The 21,244-nt window shown below is 39.6% G+C and overlaps 1 protein-coding gene across 2 annotated transcripts; it reads right to left on the bottom strand.

Annotated features, from left to right (window-relative positions):
- Positions 1-3,430: 3,430 nt before the first annotated feature.
- ccne1 (cyclin E1) lies at positions 3,431-20,917 on the bottom strand. Of its 2 annotated transcripts, XM_034198833.1 has the most exons (12): positions 20,559-20,915; positions 19,979-20,029; positions 19,678-19,765; positions 19,307-19,369; positions 18,829-18,995; positions 18,444-18,579; positions 16,921-17,067; positions 16,616-16,711; positions 7,787-7,921; positions 5,168-5,279; positions 4,900-5,057; positions 3,431-4,426 (listed from the first exon to the last, which is right to left on the bottom strand). In XM_034198833.1, the coding sequence occupies exons 2-12, from the start codon at positions 19,990-19,992 to the stop codon at positions 4,196-4,198; spliced, it is 1,347 nt and encodes a 448-aa protein (XP_034054724.1). In that variant the 5' UTR covers positions 19,993-20,029; positions 20,559-20,915; the 3' UTR covers positions 3,431-4,195. The 2 variants fall into 2 exon arrangements, with proteins under 2 accessions (XP_034054724.1, XP_034054725.1); XM_034198834.1 differs by lacking the exon at positions 7,787-7,921 and having other exon boundaries at positions 20,559-20,917.
- Positions 20,918-21,244: the final 327 nt, after the last annotated feature.

Raw genomic sequence — 21,244 nt, 5'->3', positions numbered from 1 at the left:
GAATGGGCGTTTCCCTGACTATTTATAGGCAAATATGGGCGTTACGTGATGCCCGCAAAAGCGGCACCGCATTTCGAGTTGATTGTGATTTATAAAGGGAACCTGCACTTTCCTCGCTGGTACGCAATGTTTGGTGAATCGGAAAATGTCTGTACCTATTTTTTGGATTTCTACTACGTAAGCAACCTTCTCACGTGAATCCTACGCATGGCGTTATAAATGAGGCCCCTGGTGATTTCAAAGAAAGCTCTCTGGGAAATGTTGACTTACTGTTCGACATGATGCTAGAAGCTACCTCACAGTACACAGTTGATCCGGAGTCCTGTCAGTTAAAGTGTTTAATAGTTAGCTTAGCTAAGCATCAACCTAGCACTGACATATATGGATGTTATGTGACAGTATTTCTGAGAAAAAGTCAGCTGAAATGGTGGCATAGTTGGCACTGCGTGTCAACAGCATGTTTGAACGTATTTGCAGCAGTAAATGTGGCTGTTTGGCCACTGACGTTGCCATAACAACACCTGAATTTAAATGTGCAACCTCTTTTTATGACAGAGTTTTGCAAGAAATTATAATTCTTCTGAATGATATTCCTATTGACAGCTAGTTTCTATGTGAACATTATGAGATGGACAGCCAGAGAGAATAAAGGAAAAACAGTTATGAAATACTATATGACAAAACAAGAATACAGTTTAAGTGATTTGTAAAATATCCATAAAGAAAAATCTGTTCACAGTTCTGTTTCATATGGGTGTTGAGAGATGTATCCATAGATCTCTTAATTTTGCTCTCAAAGTGCACCAGATTGATGCTTTTAACTTCAATATTTAAAAATATATATTTTTCCGGACCTCTAGGGGGGTCAGGGGAGCATGCCCCCGGACCCCCCTAGAGAAGGTTAGGTCCACGGTGTTTACATGGTTATTTATACAATATGTGTGCTTATGCTAACATCATAAGACAAAAGTTGGTTCCGTGTTGTGTGTAGTGAAGGGGGGGGGCCCTAAGCCAAAGCTCGCTTAGGGCCCCCATAAGTCTAGGGCCGGCCCTGGGAACAATACCCCCAACCTGTTGTTCCATGATTGAATTATGTAACCCAGTGTATTAATAAGTGATCGCTACAAATGTTACATTTGTCTCAGACGGACTTCACAGTTTGTACAGAATATCAGTATGACAATACGACACCCTCTGTCCTTAGACCCTCACATCGTACAAGGAAAAACTTCCAGAGAAACCCCACAGTTTAAAGGGGGAAATGGGAGAAACCTCAGGGAGAGCAACAGAGGAGGGATAATACATTTACAGCATAGGTAAATCAAATGTTTGGAAATGCATGTGTCTATAATAATAAGATGAATCCACGAGGATGTCAACAATCCTGTGGGAGCCATCAGGGAGCTCTATTTAACTCCAGTCGACTTTCTGCGGCTTTGCTCCGTGGTGAAACGACCAGGGGTGTAGTTCTGCCGGAGCTCACCGGAACGCCGCTCCGGCATTTCACAAATTGCAGTAGCCTACCCATAAGGAGCTGTAGACATGCCGCAGTTTTTGCGTGGCTGTCTTTAGTTGAAAGCCCAAATTATATGCTAAACAGGGGCGGACTGGCCATCTGTATGTTCTGGAGAATCACAGAACGTCTGGTCGTCAGCGGGCCATTGACGGCCGGCTCGGTTCGCTGGCGGCCGGCACCACCCTTTATTTAAATTGGTTTAAACGGCATCATGTAAATTGTGCTGTCAGGCGAAATAGGTCCACAGCTTATAATTTAGGACATTGATAATGTCGTGAAAAATGTCTTACTATAGAATTTGGAAAGCATAAAAAAGTCATCGTAAAGTATGTCATCATTATTGAAATAAAAAGATAGGGTAAAGCATTTTTAAAAGATAATGAAAATATCATAGTATTAGGTATGAAAAATGTCATAGTATCGTTTTTTGAAGAAAGTCATAATATAGTATTTTAATAATATCATGAATAAAGTCAAGTTATAGTTTGTCGAAAAACATGAACATTATTTATGGTAGGCTATGTCGAATTGTTATTTTTGGAAAATATGATAAAATGGTATATAGTGTAGTTACTACAATATAATACTTTCGTATATTGTAAAATATCATGAAAAAAGTCATATATTACTTTGAAAAATGACATGATGAAACTGAAATATTCAAAAAACCTGTATGGTAGTTTTTTGAAAATATCAGAAATAGATGGCATATTATATAATATGTTGAAAATATCAGAAAAATCAGCAATAAACGGCATAGTTGTTTTTTTTAGCAAAACAACATGATACTCCGCTATGTCAAAAATCTAGGAAAATGGAATTATGATAAAAAGTAATATAAATGCATTTCAAAAGAATTCACAGTATATTATGTAAAATAAATCATGAAATAAGTCATGTGACAACATTTGAAAGTCATAGTATAAGTCAAAAATATGTTGCACACGTGTCCATCCCCTTCATTTAGCCTCTTAATATTGAGCTCAATTGAATTGATACATTTAACTTTGAAATGCAAAATGTATGTTGAATTTCTCTGTATTTATTTCAGTAATTTTTCATATCACACATTACAGTAAAAATGAATTATTAATGTATTTAATGTCATGTGTTGCAGCCCTAATTTTCACATAACAGGATGAGTGCTCTGCTTATTTATATTTTAAAATGCAATTCAAATAAACCAATAACTATTAGTGATAAATAATTGTGATTTCAATATTGATCAACATAACTGTGATTATCATTTTGGCCATAATCGTGCAGGGTATTTAGTGAGTACAATAAGGCGTCGTTATTGTGTATACCACCTCCTGACCTCTGCTGCCGCCTCCAAACTGACCTCTGGAGATAACTGGAGCTGAGAAACAATCTTTAGAGCAGACATAAGTATTTATTCTTTAGAATAGAATATTGACTTTTGCCGTCAGTGTGTAAACCAAGTGGGTTGTTTTTGTTTCTTCTGTTCATGGATTATTGTTTTTATAATGGCAGCATGTTCCATGTTCTTACTGAGAAGGACACACTGACATCTAGTGAATTCAGCCAGTGTATCTATGACTTCATAAGTAATAAAGAAGACGGTACATGGAAAGAGTTCAACCTACACAGGTCTGCAACTCATGATTTCTTTCACTTTTGGTTAATCTGACAATGAATTGATTGTTCTAAAATTACAGAAAATAATAAATGTCCAAGGTGATGTCTTTAAAAGATCCTATTTTGGCCATCCAACACATCTACACATTTTGCATGAATAAGGAATAATTGATTATAATAGTGACTCGTGGTTGCAGCCATCGTAAATTAAACATTAACACCCAAAATATTTTAATTATTTTTTTTGGGAACAATTGTGTGAGTTCAGAAGAGAGGCTCGTCACAACAAAACAAAATCCCCAAAATAACCAAACATTGTTAAAAGTCCTTAAAGAGTTTTTAATTGAAATATGTAGCAGCATTTTATTTAAAAAAGTCAAATAAACATTTTGGTGGTGGGGAGAAAAACCGCAGGTTAGGATAAAAATAAAAGTTAAATACAATCAATACTTTAGCTTCTGAAGCCTGGCTGGTTCACTCGTCCATTTAGGTAGCCAAGCTACTGGTCCCTAAGCAAACGACAACATGGCAAGAGTTCATCCAAAACACACTGCATCACACACACACACACACTCTCCATCATGCAAAGCCCACTTTTATAGCAGCAGAGGGACAAATATGACCCTAGGAAAAGTTTTTGGGCAAATGAGGCCACTGATTAAAAACAGCAATCATCTCCCACACCCCAAACACACACACACACTTAATAAAGTAGAGAATTCATACAAAAATGTCCATTCAATTTGGCCTCTGCATAGGAAAACAAATTGGCAACCAACAAATGTGTAGGTGTGGTTGTAATTCATGTAAGCATTTGGGTGCAATGCCGTTGAAAATCTTCTCGAGCCGTCGCATCCGTAACAGATCCTTTGCTCTTTGACTGAAGGGTTAAATAATCCTGCAGGGATAAAAGCTGTCCACTGGGTGGCAGTGTTTTGTCCTGTGTGCTCCCAAATTGGCTTGAGTTAAAAAGGAAAAAATACGAATTCCATGAATGTTTTCCCACTGAGAATCCATCATTGCTGTTCAGAGTCAACACAACAGGTGCTTTTCTTCTCCATTCAGCCAGAAGTTAGACATTTATTTCGGATTTGCCGTCGTCTGGTCAGTTTCAGTGATGGCGTCGCTGCTTTGGACAGCGTCGTTGTGGGGATGGAGTTTGAATCCTGGTTTGATCTTCAGCACCGCCGCGTCCACCGGGACCAGCTCTTCAGTTTTCTCACTGCTCTGCGGGGGGGTCAGGACACCCGAGGGTACAGGACAGTTGCCGTGACGTTGCAACTCCACATCCTGGTAGGAGTAGGCCTTGTCCTGTAGACAGCAAATACAAGGATTACATTGACTGTGACTAGAGAACACTTCTTCAGGATGAAATTGGATATTTTTATAAAATCAGTCATTCCGAGATCAAATATGGATTTACTTTTCTTTCTTTTGTAAAGCAATCAAAACCCCAAAGACTTTGCTTTCAGAATGTGAAACTATTATCGCCATATTCAGACGATAAATACATTTTGAAGTTTGTAAAGGCAGCAAGATAACTTCAGCTCTAACTCTACTTAATGCTGCACACACACTTTCTACAGCATGACTTTCACTGATGAGCGTTTAGAGAGAAACAGTGTCATCACCATTTCTACTAGCTTTAAAATGATTGATGGTAGTCAATACAATGGATGGATGTCTGAACAATAAGCTGCCGACTGTTGAACATTATGAGGGGGGGCAGCCCCTAGTTTCTCCCTGCCTGTGAAACGTTCCAACATTGAAACACTTTCTCTTACCAGCCATGTGATGTAGGAGGCGTGGGTCTGGATGTTGTGCATGTCATCTGCAGAGATTCCTGTGAATGTTCTCATAGACGAACCGCCGACCTCCTGCAGCGCAATGGCGAACGGCACCATCCACCTCACACACTCCTCCACCTCCACCCTCTTCAGAGCTGCAAGCACAGAAGGATGAAGTGAGGACATGATAAAGTATATGCTTTAGGATCACTTTTGCTCAAGAAGAGTAAAGCTAGAGGAGTTCAGGAGAAGCTTCTTTTTTCACCTGAGACATTTTCCACCAGCTCCAGAGAGGAGAAATGAAACAGGGCTGAGGCAGCGAGGATGCCGTTGGAAAACTCGAGGCAATGCACATCGAGAATACACAGGTCCAATAACTAGAGGGAAAAATAGAAACAAAATGAAACATCAGAGCCTGCCTCAAAATGATACTGAACCATCACATTTGCTCTTTAAAGCTACACTGCAGAGCTGGGGACTCCGAGGGGCAGCAACCCGTAGAGGGACAATAACCGATTAGATGTACAGTATGTGAGAGTCAATGGATGTGATTTAGAAAGAGCTCAACTGTAGGATGATCCAAAGAACACATGAAGCGACTTCTGAATGAGTTTACCATCCAGGCAGGTCAGTGATGCCTTAAAACCAAATGATGACAGATTCATCTACATTGACTGATTTTCTTTCAATTAAGTTTGCATTTCAATCTTAAGCTCTGTCGCTTCTTTGAAAAAAAGGTTTCAAAACAGAAGTATTTTTATTACATGACTCCAGCAATATTCCTAATCAAATAAACAAGGGGAAGTGCATGTTTATTTCAGGTCACTGTCCATGCCAGTTGAAGCGTCATTGTCAAACATTACAGGTAACAGCATGGTCCGCCATTTAAAAAAAAATACATTTCAAAGAAGGCAGAGTTAATGTACTGGGAAAAATATATTTTTTTAAAAGCCCATTGGAAGCCAATGCACCAGCACTTTTCTTGTTGTTCTGAGATTTTATTTGTATGCTTTCTTTCACTTATTTTAAGTCGCTTTGATTAAAAGCAACAGCTAAATTCAATGTAATAATTAGGGCTGTCAGTCGATTAAAATATTTAATCACATGATTGTCCATAGTTAGTTGCGATTAAATTGCACATTTTTGATCTGTTCTAAATGTACCTTAGAGGGATATTTTTCAAATGTTTAATACTCTTAACAACATATGAGTGGACAAATATACTTTATGCTAATGTTTATTATCATTTGACCAATGACAAATATTCTCATGAATATTAAACACAACCTCTGAACATTACAAATATCTGCCTCAATTCAACCTGGAACCTCTCATTCAATAATACAATACAAAGTGTGTGTGTGTAGACACTGATGGATTGTTGGAGCTATGTGCAACTCAAGGCATATGCTCGAACGGGAGCTGCCTGCAAGTATGTTTCGCGCACTATCCGTGCTGAGTGTGCTGACTTTTCGTACAATGTCCCACTGTCTGGCTTCCTGCATAAAGTCAAGTGCTCGGTGCAGTTGTCGGCGAAATGTCGCTCCTCTGTTTTCATTTAAACAGCTCCTTATATCCGTTAGCGCAGCTAGCTAGCACCAGATGCTAACAACAACAATACACGTAAGGTCTCTCTCTCGCTTGAGCCACACACACACCCTACCGGTCCTCCCGATGGCCAGTCGGTGCCTGCCGGTGAGCGTGGAAGTGTGGTCTGCCGCAAGCGGACGGCAGACACCCTATCCGTTTTTAAGAGTGCGCTTAAGACCTTCCTTTTTGATAAAGCTTATAGTTAGGGCTGATTAGATTCAGCCCCTAGTTTTGCTGATATAGGCTTAGTTTGTCGGGGGACATCTTACTTCTTCCTTCTCTCTGTCTATACCTGTGTACTCTCATGTTCCGATTAACCCAGCTTCCCCAAATGTCTTTCTTTTTGGTGTCTATATACGCCGGGATCCGGAGTCATGGATGATCCTGCGCTCCTCTGTCCTGGATCGCGAGCCCTGGATCTTGAGTCGTGGCTGTGGTCCTGGATCATAGGTCCTGGACGGATATCCTCGTGGATTCATCTTCCTATTATACACACATGCATTTCCAAACATTTGGACTACCTATGTTGCAAATGTATTATCTTTTCAATTTACACACGGCATCTATTGCACGTCTGTCCGTCCTGGGAGAGGGATCCCTCCTCTGTTGCTCTCCCTGAGGTTTCTCCCATTTTTCCCTTTAAACTGTGGGTTTTCTCTGGAAGTTTTTCCTTGTACGATGCGAGGGTCTAAGGACAGAGGGTGTCGTATTGTCATACTGATATTTTGTACAAACTGTGAAGTCCACTGAGACAAATGTAACAAATGTGATATTGGGCTATATAAATAAACATTGATTGATTGATATCCGTTAGCGCAGCTAGCTAGCACCAGATGTAACAACAACAATACACGTAAGGTCTCTCTCTCTCTCGAGCCACACACACACCCTCCCGGTCCTCCCGATGGCCAGTCGGTGCCTGCCGGTGAGCGTGGAAGTGTGGTCTGCCGCAAGCGGACGACAGGAGCGGGGCTGTCAGCATCAGCTTGTAGATGGTATTTTAAACTCGATGCGCTCTGAAACTACGGGGCGGCCGTGGAGAAAAATACACATGCGTTAATCGCGTTAAAATAATTAGTGGCGTTCATTTTTTTTGCGTTAACTTGACAGCCCTAGTAATAATGCTTACAAGAAACACACTAAGCCACTCCTGAGCGCTACCAGAATTGAAATATTTGTCAAACTAAAAGAAAGACTAAGCTTTCAGTGAGTGTGCACACTTGTCCTTTTTCTGTATTATTGAAATACCCACTTGCTAGATTAACTTGAAATGAAAAACACACAAACAGCATACCTGTGCGATTTGTGTGAAGGTTTTCTGGGGGTATTTGGGGATGAGCAGCTCGTCGGTGTCCTTCAGGTAAGCCACCTGCATGTACACATTGAGCCAGGAGATGGGAGTCTGTGGGCTGAGGCTCCAGTTCAGCTCCTGGGGGAGAACAGAACGAGAGGACAACCTAACGTGTTAAGATTCAACTGGATTGACTAGGTTCAAATACTTTTGATTATTCATTATATTTTTGGTTTAAAAACTGTGTGCTTGCCAGTTTTCTAAAGTTTCGTTTTTATACATTTAGCCGTTTTTGTAAAGGCCAGCCACATCTCAAAGGTATCTTTCACATTTGGGAATTCAGTTGAATCCTTTTACCAATAGAACATGACCTCTGGTTGGTTAAATGGCATTTGATTTTCTACAATATTCATGTCATCTTCTTAGTCTAACATACTAGCCTGTTCCAGTTCTGTAATTTAACATCACACGAGTTGAGGGAGCTTCGTACTTTTTACTATTTTGGGTAGTCATTTATTATTAAAAAAACTTTTTTTTTTTTACTTATATATATTTTTTTAAAACCATATGTCAGTAGAGTTTTCTTAACCCATCCCGTTATATTCAGTTTTCTGTAACAGCAATGATATTCCTGGGTCTATTTGACTCAGTGCATGTTTAATTATCCAAAAATTGTCAGAAACCCAAAAAAATCCTGATTTTTAGTTTGTACCTTTTATTACTATCAATATGTAGTGCAATTGTGTTATTCACAGATCATGGTTCCATTAGAATAAGTCACTTGTTTTTCACAAAACATATACATTCAAACTAGTGATGGGAATTCCGGCTCTTCTTGGTGAGCCGGATCATTTGGCTCGGCTCACCAAGAAGAGCCGGCTCTTTCGGCTCCCAAACGGCTCTTCAGTTTACCACTTATTATACCTTTTAATTAAATCAAATGTAGCCCTGTTTTGACTAATGACTTATATGTGTACACATATATCACTTAAATTATTCAATACATCCTTTGTACTGAAGTATTCAAAAGTAAAAATTACATGTTTAATATAAATGATTTGCTGTGGCCAATTGTTTTCATTGCATTTACAGACCTGTGTAACTCTTTGATAGCACCCAATGAATGCATTGACTTGCTTGTAGAACCACGCTACACAAAACAGATAAGGGGTTACTGTATCGACCTATATAAATATATTTTTTTATATAAAAAAAATATAGACTATATAGACCAAAAAGATCCTGCATTTTAGCCATGCCTCATTTCGCTCTATTTGCTCTTTCCAGAGCTGTTTTTGTAGAGGGCTGATTCTGTGAGCTGCAGCTGACCACGCCCCCTGCAGGAGAGGGGAGTGTGCTTTGAGATCAGCTGCTGGGCGGTCTGTAGAGGGGGAGGAAAAGAGATCTCCGTCCTCCGTGTTTTATTCTTATAGAAGTAAGAAGAGAAGTAACGGGGCAGAAACCCTCCTTTTTACGCAGCGGTCCAGACATAGACATCAAACGGCGACACATATTCAGTGTGCAGTTACTTTGGCATTAGGGCAGGGATATCTAGATACTTTCCAAGGTTTGACATAATGAATTGTGCTACTTTTAAAGCAAGCAACGATGTTTTCAAATCTGTAATCAAAAAGCTCCTCAAAAACACTATCGAAGCAGTTCCTGCCGTTGCTACGTTAGTTCAAACAGTAACAACGGACTACTTTTCTTAGCGGATGCATGTCAATTGAAATCAATACAACTATTTTTTAAATCACTAAAATCATTTTCTGAATCCATAAAAGCATTTCCATTCATATTGGGAGTCATGTCGTTACTTTGTTGAGAATGTGGCCATGTAATAAGCGGGATAATGTGCACATTGCATAATGTGCCTTCATGCCGATCTAGATCCCTCCGCAAAAAAAAAACGGCTCGTTCGCGGGCGAGAGCCGGCTCCCGTCGTTCACTTAAAAGAGACGGCTCGTTCGCGACCGACACATCACTAATTCAAACACATTTCTCTAATATTTGTTTTACATTGGAAAAACCTTGATATAAAATACCTTTTTGCACAACATAAACATTTCTAATTACATTTTCTAACTTTTTTCCAATCAGTTGATGTTGATAAATAGAGACAAGATACTTCTTCTCTTCAGGGTCAAATTGACCCGTTCACTTAGAATCAAGCCAAATGAGTCATAAGGATTTGTATTGAAAGTATTTTATTGTGTCTGTGTGTGTGTGTGTGTGTGTGTCAGTAGGGGTGTAACGGTTCACAAACATTTCGGTTCGGTACGTACCTCGGTTTTTAGGTCACGGTTCGGTACGTTTTCGGTACAGCAGAAAAAATTATCACAGAACAAATAACATATTTTTAGTTTTTTTGTAATTATTATTAAACTGTGAATAATGTATTCACTCAAATAAATACAAAATATAATAAAATAAACATTAAGGTGCAGCATTTCGATGAACTGAAATAATCTGTATTTGAACTGTACTGTACTAGTTCCTAAGCAGCCAGTTTGACATTAGGACTTGCTTGTCATTGTATTTTCATGTTGTTTAAAGAAAAATGAACTTGTCCACATTGCTTGCCGAAAGGGCAGATCTGCTGGCACTAACAATGTCTCCTGCTGTGGAGAACACCCTCTCTAGGGACAGAGGTAGCAGATACAGCCAGGTAGCGCTTTGCTAACATGGCAACATAAGGATATTTGGCGTTTGTAATAGCTTTGGTTCGGTCTGAACTCTTTGCGAGTGGTGGAGGCTTCTCTGTGATATAAACATGCAGGGGGGGGTTCCAAATACATGACATGAACCATTTGACTTGTTTATAGCACTAATTAAGGCAAGTAGAAGAAGTTTCATACAAAAAAAATTAAGTATTTATCGTAGATTTTCAAAATTGAATAAGGGTCAATTTGACGCTGAACATAACAGGAGGATGCGTTTGTATTATTTTCCGTTGCAAGTATTCTTCAGTGCTTATTTTAGTTATTAAAAACAACCCTGGGATTGATGTATTTGTAAAATAATACAAGAGTATGGAAGAGAACACAACACACAGCATACACTTTTTCACCAATGATTTTCCCATGACTTCTCAATGACCTTTACCTCATTTTCCATGACCAAAAAAAAATTACCACTGAAAATGTTTTATTTGAACATGGAACAGGAAAATAAGGTCTGCATATGAAACATGTTGTGCCTATCTAAAACAAATCAAATAGTGGCTTACTAGCTTCTACACGCTAAAGCAACTGTAGTCAGGGATGCAAACTCATCAGGTATGAAAAAGGTGACAAGCATCCTAACCCCCGACCCGATTTTAGCAGTCAGAACAACTAAAGCAGCAGACAATAATAACAGAAAGAGTCACATCTAATAGAAATATATCAAAGCATTTATTTGAATTGTGCAGCTGTCAGTTTTTCATTTTGGCAGCACTGTTGAGCATTTTGAAAATGTATTGTCTTGCCTCTGTGCAAGGCTTAGTCTTTCTATCTTTATAGCCACTGGTATAAAGTAACCAAGTTAGATACTTGTACTTTATTTAAGTATTTCAATGTTTTGCTACTTTGTACTTCTACTCCTCTACAATTCAGAGGTAAATGGTAGTGATGTTACGTATTGCGCCGAGCCTTCGGAGCGTGTGTCGAGTACTCCCCGAAGCTTTTTGTGAAGCATGTATCGAGGCTTGTATCGTTTTGGGCCAGTGACGTCATCGATGACAAACGAAGCCTCGCTGCCTGTCGATACCATGTGACTGCTTCAGGAAGCGATTCAGATCGGTTGAACCACAACGCTCATATTACCCATGGATGTATAATAAGAACCATATAACCCCTCCTGTACCCGGGCCCGGTGACACGATGGAATCAAGAGAGCTCAGACCCTCTAGAGGTCGGAACATGTCATAAGTATAAATAGATACAAGCATAAATAAATGTAGGAATAAAAACATGAATAAATAAATGAATAAATACAGGAATAAATATGCTGCAGTGTTTTCAGTGAGATTCAGCGTGTGTGCTGTGGCTCAGCTAGAAAGCAGTTGACTCACAACCGCAGGCTCCCTGGTTCAACAACTGGTCAATATGTATTTTTTGTTGTTTATAAAAGCTACAGCTAAATGAGATAATGTAGTTAATAAATGTATTCTTTGATATGGTTTAGCCTTTCTCAGGCTACAACATGGTTACGTTTATGAAGGAATACAAATCCCTCTTTGCAATGTTTACCAGCCTCCTTAGGCTTTTCAATCACAATCATTCAACTGGAATAAAAACAATATTGTTGACATGAAAACATGATTTAATGTTCGTTGTTTAGAGTTATTCTAAGGCTTTACTCATTGGGAACTCGGTATGAGATAGAGCACACTGTTGAGATGTCCAATCTGCCTGTTTTACACACTTTGTGTTCAAATCATAGACTGTATATATAAAAGGACGTAGTGTCCGTGACATCACCCATAGGATTCTGCAGAGTTGCCGAGAAGCCCTTAGTAGGCGGAGTCGGCCACTAACGGCTCGACTGTGACGTCAGAGTCTAATCGGGCCGAGGCGGGACCTACTGCCTCCGAACTGGAAGTAAACAGAGCTAGCTCAGGCCAAGAAGCTAAGCTAACATGAAATACATGCATACCAAGTTACTGCTAACAGTGTAGTTCCCCTATATAAACGTTACATTCATAATCAAATGAGACAATCTGCAAGAGAATTAGCTATATGTTGTTATTCTTAATGCTTGTCATTCACACGTTGAGAAAAGACGGACTCCACCGCCCGGACCTAACGGAGCCGCAGTGGGCTAGCTCCGGGACGCCGGCTGGAGCTAGCCCCCTGCGGCTCCGTTAGCTCCGGCGGCCACCACTGGGATAATTGGGTCCCCTATTAACATTTGCTCCCGTTTAGCATTATGGGCGTCATAGCCATAGACTATAAAAGTCTTACCCAAGGCTGAATTATAAACTAAAATGTATATGTATGCATAAAGGGTTACGTCCTTAGCTGGCTAATAAGTAGCAAGCTAAGCTACCAAGCACACAAACACCTGCGAACGGGGTTAACATGTATAATATTATCATTTTAGACTTCTTGGAAGTTCTGTTAGTACATTCAAGTGCACAGCACGACATTTTAATTGTCTGGTATTTGTAACAATATTCCCTAAAAGGCACAATCACCACGAACACGGCTAAAGGGTCAAGTACAGTAACTACAACTAACTAACGTTGTAGCCTCTATGGTTGTAGCCTAGCAGAGTGGACAAGTTGCTGTTAGCTGACAGTGAGGCATGTACATGTCCATCAAAGTGACCACGCCCTAATTTATGCAAAAGATTTAAGGCTTAATATTAATTAAACAGATGAGTTGAGAAAAAATTCACCCCCCACACAGTAGTCATGAAGGGGGAATCTAACTATACAGAGAATATGGTTTTTTGAACCACGATGTAAAGTTGGGCATTTTAACATGGGGGTCTATGGAAATTGCTCCCTTCTGCAGCCTGCTCCTACTGGCCACTAGATGAACTGCAGTGTGTGGCACTTCCGTATTGGGTCCCGGCTCTTCCCCAGAGTTTGCTGCTTGGTTCAAATGAAGCCTATGATGAAGCCTCATGAGATGAACCCTTTTGCGAACCAATTGGCTGGAAAGCTTCATCTCACCATCACTAGTAAATGGTGTATTTTTCCTCCACTACATGTATTGAATACCTTTAGTTACTTAACAGATCTGGATTAATGATGTGAAATATAATCAAGTGTTAAATCAGACTTTAGTTCCACCTGGAGTAAATCCACAAGCTACCCTGCAGTATACAAAGTCATTCAAACTAGCTGCACCTTTACCAGCTTTGAGAACACTTTCATGATCAATCATTATAAAACATATCATATATATTATTCTGAAATGGACCAATCTGCACAACGACTACTTTTACTTTGGCTACTTTCACTATATTTTGATGAGAATACTTTTACTTGAGGAACATTTTCAATGCAGGTCTATTACTGTAACAGAGTATTCCTACACTCTGGTACTTCTACTTTTACTCCAGTACAATATCTGAGTACTTCTACTTTTACTACAAGATCTGAGTACTATACTTTTATTAAGTACAAGATCTGAGTACTTCTACTTTTACTACAAGATCTGAGTACTATACTTTTATTAAGTACAAGATCTGAGTACTACTACTAAAGTACAAGATCTGAGTACTTCTACTCTAGCACCATATATATATATATATATATACACTTATACCACCTCTGTTTATAGCCTATGAAAAAAACTATAAGAAAACGAAGGCTAAAGCTAACGTTAGCAGATAGCTAGCTAGCTAGCTATCTGCCGCTCTGCTCTGAACACCTAAACTTTTACTCAAGTACAAGATCTGAGTACTTCTACTTTTATTAAGTACAAGATCTGAGTACTTCTACTTTTACTCAAGTACAAGATCTGAGTACTTCTACTTTTACTCAAGTAAAAGATCTGAGTACTTCTACTTTTACTCAAGTAAAAGATCTGAGTACTTCTACTTTTACTCAAGTAAAAGATCTGAGTACTTCTACTTTTACTCAAGTAAAAGATCTGAGTACTTCTACTTCTACTAAAGTACAAGATCTGAGTAGGCTACTTCTACTTTTACTCAACTACAAGATCTGAGTACTTCTACTTTTACTCAAGTACAAGATCTGAGTACTTCTACTTAAGTACAAGATCTGAGTACTTCTACTTAAGTACAAGATCTGAGTACTTCTACTTTTACTCAAGTACAATATCTGAGTACTTCTACTTAAGTACAAGATCTGAGTACTTCTACTTTTACTCAAGTACAAGATCTGAGTACTTCTACTTAAGTACAAGATCTGAGTACTTCTACTTTTACTCAACTACAAGATCTGAATACTTCTACTTTTACTCAAGTACAATATCTGAGTACTTCTACTTTTACTCAAGTACAAGATCTGAGTACTTCTACTCAAGTACAAGATCTGAGTACTTCTACTTAAGTACAAGATCTGAGTACTTCTACTTTTACTCAAGTACAATATCTGAGTACTTCTACTTAAGTACAAGATCTGAGTACTTTTACTTTTACTCAACTACAAGATCTGAGTACTTCTACTTTTACTCAACTACAAGATCTGAGTACTTCTACTTTTACTCAAGTACAAGATCTGAGTACTTCTACTTTTACTCAAGTACAAGATCTGAGTACTTCTACTTTTACTCAAGTACAAGATCTGAGTACTTCTACTTTTACTCAAGTACAAGATCTGAGTACTTCTACTTTTACTCAAGTACAAGATCTGAGTACTTCTACTAAAGTACAAGATCTGAGTAGGCTACTTCTACTTTTACTCAAGTACAAGATCTGAGTACTTCTACTTTTACTCAACTACAAGATCTGAGTACTTCTACTTTTACTCAAGTACAATATCTGAGTACTTCTACTTTTATTAAGTACAAGATCTGAGTACTTCTACTTAAGTACAAGATCTGAGTACTTCTACTTTTACTCAAGTACAAGATCTGAGTACTTCTACTTTTACTCAAGTAAAAGATCTGAGTACTTCTACTTTTACTCAAGTACAATATCTGAGTACTTCTACTTAAGTACAAGATCTGAGTACTTCTACTTAAGTACAAGATCTGAGTACTTCTACTTAAGTACAAGATCTGAGTACTTCTACTTTTACTCAAGTACAAGATCTGAGTACTTCTACTTTTACTCAACTACAAGATCTGAGTACTTCTACTTTTACTCAAGTACAATATCTGAGTACTTCTACTTTTATTAAGTACAAGATCTGAGTACTTCTACTTTTACTCAAGTACAAGATCTGAGTAGGCTACTTCTACTAAAGTACAAGATCTGAGTAGGCTACTTCTACTCAAGTACAAGTTCTGAGTACTTCTACTTTTATTAAGTACAAGATCTGAGTACTTCTACTTTTACTCAAGTACAAGATCTGAGTAGGCTACTTCTACTAAAGTACAAGATCTGAGTAGGCTACTTCTACTCAAGTACAAGTTCTGAGTACTTCTACTTTTATTAAGTACAAGATCTGAGTACTTCTACTTTTACTCTAGTAAATATCTATATTTATACCACCTCTGTTTATACCCTATGAAAAAAACTATTAGAAAACGAAGGCTAAAGCTAACGTTAGCAGATAGTGACAATGTATGCTAGCTAGCTAGCTCAACGATTCCTTAAATAATATTGCGACAGAAAAACGTTCCAGTTCACATCACGCTCTGCCGCTCTGCTCTGAACACCTGAACAGCCCGTTCTAACAGCTGTTCACCAGCGGCTCAGTCTGTGCCACAGTGCAGTCTGTGCCACAGTGACTCCGCACAGTTAACGAACGCACCGTAGATAATGTAGCTGACCCTCATCCCGGAGCAGCAGAGTTCAGCCGACAGGCAGGAAGACTTCATATATTAAAAAATAACACCATGCGCGTCATGATGGCACATAACAGCCCGCGACCGCAGATTATTTCGGCGATTAGATAAAATGTAAATTATATTTGACACAACTTTAGTTACATTTCCATGACTTTTCCAAAACTTTGGGAAAAATATTGTTTTCCATAACATTTCCAGGGCCTGGAATTTGCATTTTGAATTTCCATGACTTTTCCAGGTTTTCAATGACCGTACGAACCCTGTTGGGTAACCAAGGCATATTTTAACAAGACACTTATTATGTTCGCGAAATAAACCAAAATATCATCAGTTGGTTAGTTTGGCTATATGATATTTGGACAAATACAGAGCAGATCCTACTGATGTCAGTGAGCTAAGTGTGTGTGTGTGTTTTTACCTTCATAATAATGATTTCCATTCTGAGAATCTCATCTTCGGTGCAGGCTTCGTCTGTAACGTAGGCAAACTGGTGGACCTTGGGAGGATACATCTCCTGAGGGACACAAAAACACAGGAGACGACCTTTATAAGAACCACTCATACCAAACCAACGAGTGGAAGATGTTGCAGGAGACTTTGGGGGGCAGTGAGAGTACAATGATATATCCAACACATGCCCACAACAAAAGGCCAAAAATAACCACAGGGTTCTTATAGAAGCAGAGGGTTTGATTTTCTCCTGGATTCTCCAACCCTTCTCACCTCTACTTTAGCAGCTATGAAGAGACAGGTGATGCCTATGAGCTGCAGCGTGGTTTTGAAGACGTTTCTCTGGGTGGCCATGAAGCGATCAAAGTAGTCCTGGGCGAGGTGGTAAGACTCCCTGTGCAGTTTGTACACCTCACTCACCTAAAAACACAAACAGAACATTAATGCAGGAATAGGGCCGCCCCATGACTTTTAACCACTAGAGATGTATGTGATGGCACTATGGACATGAAGTGACATCAGGAAGATGAAATAGTACCCATCAGGAGAAGCTCATCTCATGACAACGTTTTGTTACTGTAAGATGGAACAGCCATGTTTACCTCTTTACTATTCTATTTTCCTTTATTTAAAAAAAAAAAAAAACACCCAAACAAAAGCAAGATTTAGAAGTGATTGAAAAGCATTTAGATTTTGGAGGACATGCACCATAAATGAGATATATATATATATATATATATATATATACACACACTTTGATATGAGGAGAAATCTAAAATCTAAAGCAGATCGGCCTAATCGCACTCGATAAAGATCCAATCAGATTGGTTAATCTCTTTCAGAGACTGGAGTCCAGTCATTGCATCTCTTTATTTACCTCCATTACATTGATGTTCATAAGCCACAGTTGGTTGTTTTTTTTTCCTGCCTGGCAAGCTACTGTTGAATATTATTACATGGCTTAGTTGAATACCCGATTCTGATTGGTCAATTTGAACATTTCAGAGGTGAATATAACAGGTGTACAGACTGCTGTTAAGCACTATAATGACCGTTGCTAAGGAAGATGAAGAGAGAAAGGAAAGGGGTTAAAAGACGGAGCGCTGGACGTCAGATAAATCGACAGAAAAACCGTGACGGGAACACATTATGTGCTCTGTAGTGTTTAAGGACTTGTTTGTGGAAAATAATCTGTAAACAGACTTGGACATCAATCAGAGCCGTCTTCATTTTTAAATTAAGTTGTTGTCGGAGTTCCAGCTTTTGGTGCACCGTGGAATGGAGTTTTATTTTCTTAGCGTAAGCAATACGATCATTTTCAAGTCAATAAAATAATTTCAATTAATATTGGGAGCCAAGTCGTTGGTCTGTGGCCGTGTAGCGGGTTAATGCGCAGCGAGGCAGTCATTATTGGAAAAAGAACACGGAGCCCGGGACGAAGCAGAGGGACCTTGATTATCCCTTACTTACTCGATGGTTTGTGCCACAGGGTGTTTACAGATAACACAAAAAACACATTTGTATTTTCTCAATAATTCGATTAATTGTCCAGCTCAGAACCAGTAAGAGGCCTTAGTGTTGTCGGGCGTTTTACAGTCATGAAACTTATTGTATGATGTTCTTTAAGGTTCTAGCTTTTGTATTATCCTGCCGTCTAGCCAATTCAATCAGAAAAGGCAAGTCAGTAGTTGGTTATACACACAGCCTTTCCTTTCACCACCTATAATGCGTAAATGATCAAAATGGAAGCCAGGTGGAGACAAATTCTAGACTAGTTACAAGGACATAGTACACACCTCCATGAGCCAGTCCAGGAGAACAGCTCTCATCTTGGGCTGTAGGTGAGGATGTTTCTCCATCACATGGACATCCTTGGCGTACGTCTTGTCCTTCTCCAACATGTTGTTCCACACCACATCCTTACTGGCCCAGCTGATAACAAAACAGAGATGGATCAAAATAAATTGGTAAAACATCAAATATTTAACTCATGACCGTCCCCCTTGTTGTGCAACATGTGCTAAGCAGTAGTATGATGTTCTATGGGCAGACATGTTAACCACAAGGCCAGCAACAACAACTATTAGCCACAACCTCAGAAAAGGGACCACAGAGAAAGACAAGTGCTATATTATATCAAACAGGTTGCTGTAAGATAATTATTCTAAAAACAGTACTCACCACAGGGCAGGAAGCGGCGCGCACCGTACAGGCGTTACATAGACGTTGTGGAAGTTGTAGTGGGGGAAACCTGCGTTAATCAGGGCAACGGGCGGGTCCTCTTCCTGATCAGGTGTGGGGATGCACCTCTGTGGACTTGTGTAACCAGCATCAGGACTCCAGCCCGGCTTTACAGGAAAGAGGGAGAGCAGAGATGTGAGGAATGGAAAATGAGAGGGGGAGGACACAGTATTGGCCCGGGCAACTCAATAAGCCGGATGGTTTACATTACAGACAAAAAATGAACTATAGATACCCTTAATATGGGTTTAATTGATGAAGTATGATCGTAAGGCAGAATAACCCCAACAAATTACTTTGGGAATGAGCAACCTACTTATATACCAGCTGTGCATTTGATCAAATACAAGCCAAGTGGCAAGATTTAGTAACCAAAATGTATATAAGGTGAACTTAGTTAGGGGTGGGTTATGCCTACCTCACATTCACGCTGCTTCTTCTTCATCATCTCTGCTACCTCCTCATCAGGATCTTGTAAATACTGAGGATCAAAGATGGACATATTTTAAAGTTCAATTTGTCTTTGATTCGAAGCACAGATACATCAGATCAATCTCCAGCTGGTGAAAGGTAGAAACTGCTAATTGTCCCAGCCAGGGATGTTTTGTTTTGCAAGCCCTAATGAAAATCATTATTAAATCCAGCAATATCAGTTGTATAAGAAATACTCCAATGAAGCACAGACACTACTTGCTAGCAATGATGAACATTTGTGACAACCCAGACACACCTGAAACATGGGGTTTAGGCCCATTACAGGCTGCTCTGTGAGCCTTTCAGACTACTTACAATGGCAACATCTGCCTTCCTCTTTCTCGGTCGTACTGTATTTTCTTTGAACGCCCCGGGAGCTACAGACTTCGCTTCTGTGTCTTCCCTAGAACAACAAAAGACAAACACGTACTGGCAGTTAGTCTCCGGAGCCGACATAAACAGTTTAACATGCTTGGCCTAATATGTTAATACGGGCTAAAACAAATAGCAACAAGCTAACTAGCCGGATGGCTAAAGCTCCATCAACTTTTCTCTCGTCACACACTTTGATTGACGCGCTTAAAATAGACATGAATGAAATGCGTATAAAACTCACCGTTGTCTTCGCATTATACTCAGAGGGGTATGTGTCAGTTTCAGAGTAAACCTGTGAATGAGAAGTGTTTAAAACGTTTGTTATTTGGGGTTTAAAACAACACATTCATACACTCCCAACCCCCACTCTCGACTCCCTCCTTCTGACAAAGCCCAACTCAGCCTGGCGCGGGGAAATGGAAACAGTACTCAATGTAAAAAGTCGCTTAAAAGTACCAAACAATGCTATTTCTTCACGAAACTATTCGGTGGAAAACACAAGATGTATTATAAGCCCCCCGGGTTTTTTTATTTCGCGCATTTTGGATGGGAAACCGATTATTTCCCCCACTAAATATGGACAGCTGGCTTGCCACATAATGGCCGAACGACAGGCACAGCTGAGACGCCTATTATCCCAATTTAACATTTAACATTAACAGTAATAACACCAGGCATTTAAGTACGAGAAGCCATAAAAACCTTGAATCCAGTATCTAACTTGCTGCGGTTTAGTTAGCATTCAATTCAGCTTAGCAATAAAAGTTGCACCTAGCTTCACAAACACGATGCAATGGTACAGTTTCGTATTATCCACTCACCTCAAGATGCTGCCCTTGAAGTTCACTCTTGTCCAAAATTAAATATGTATAATGTATAACTTCACAGCCTGTTGTTCGGATGCAGTGGTGCTCTCTGTGTCCGAGTGTGCGTGTACCCAGGCCGTGCTAGTTCCTCTGAGCTGGCGCCTTGTAGTGAACAGATGACTTGAAGCATCAACGTCAGAGAGGAGTGGATTTCACTTGGCGCTAAACTCACAGCTTCACCGCCTCTCTGTAATCAAACTCTCTCCCAATTCACCATCGTTTCGCATCCTTATCGTGTACAGAGTTCGTGTTTTGTATATAATCGATATATTTTATGACAAAGAGGAGGGAAAATGAGTTTATAAATTTGCCGGCAAAACTGGAGGCGTGTCTGCCGCGGTGACAGCTGCAGGGGCGGGGCTTCCAAAGAGGAAGTGCCCGGGCACCGCGTGGCTAGTCTGTCAGATGTAAACAAAGCCGTAGTGCTTAGATTTAAGCCTAAAATACAATGAAATACGACCATAATGTTGTGAGGTAACTAGGTACGTTTGTTCCGTGAACCCCAAATATGGCTGTCTTGCGCTGTCACGCTTGGCGCATCAGTTATTTAGGTAAAAAAAAGAACTATGTTAGCCGGCGGATGCTTCTACCGCCCATTTCCAGCTATCTCCGTATTATATCCACGTAAAGCTTTTTGTTTT

Source organism: Gymnodraco acuticeps, unplaced genomic scaffold, assembly GCF_902827175.1.
Source record: "Gymnodraco acuticeps unplaced genomic scaffold, fGymAcu1.1, whole genome shotgun sequence".
NCBI lineage: Eukaryota > Metazoa > Chordata > Actinopteri > Perciformes > Bathydraconidae > Gymnodraco > Gymnodraco acuticeps.
The sequence above is the reverse complement of the archived record's forward strand: the minus strand, read 5'-3'. Positions and strand labels throughout refer to the sequence as shown.

What these genes read in the sequence shown, in the direction of transcription:
- ccne1 (XM_034198833.1), bottom strand. An exon ending in AGAAGCAGCGTGAATGTGAG is followed by an intron (nt 18,996 to 19,306) that starts GTAGGCATAACC and finishes TTTCCTGTAAAG; the next exon opens with CCGGGCTGGAGTCCTGATGC. An exon ending in TCCTGGACTGGCTCATGGAG is followed by an intron (nt 17,068 to 18,443) that starts GTGTGTACTATG and finishes TTGTGTTTTTAG; the next exon opens with GTGAGTGAGGTGTACAAACT.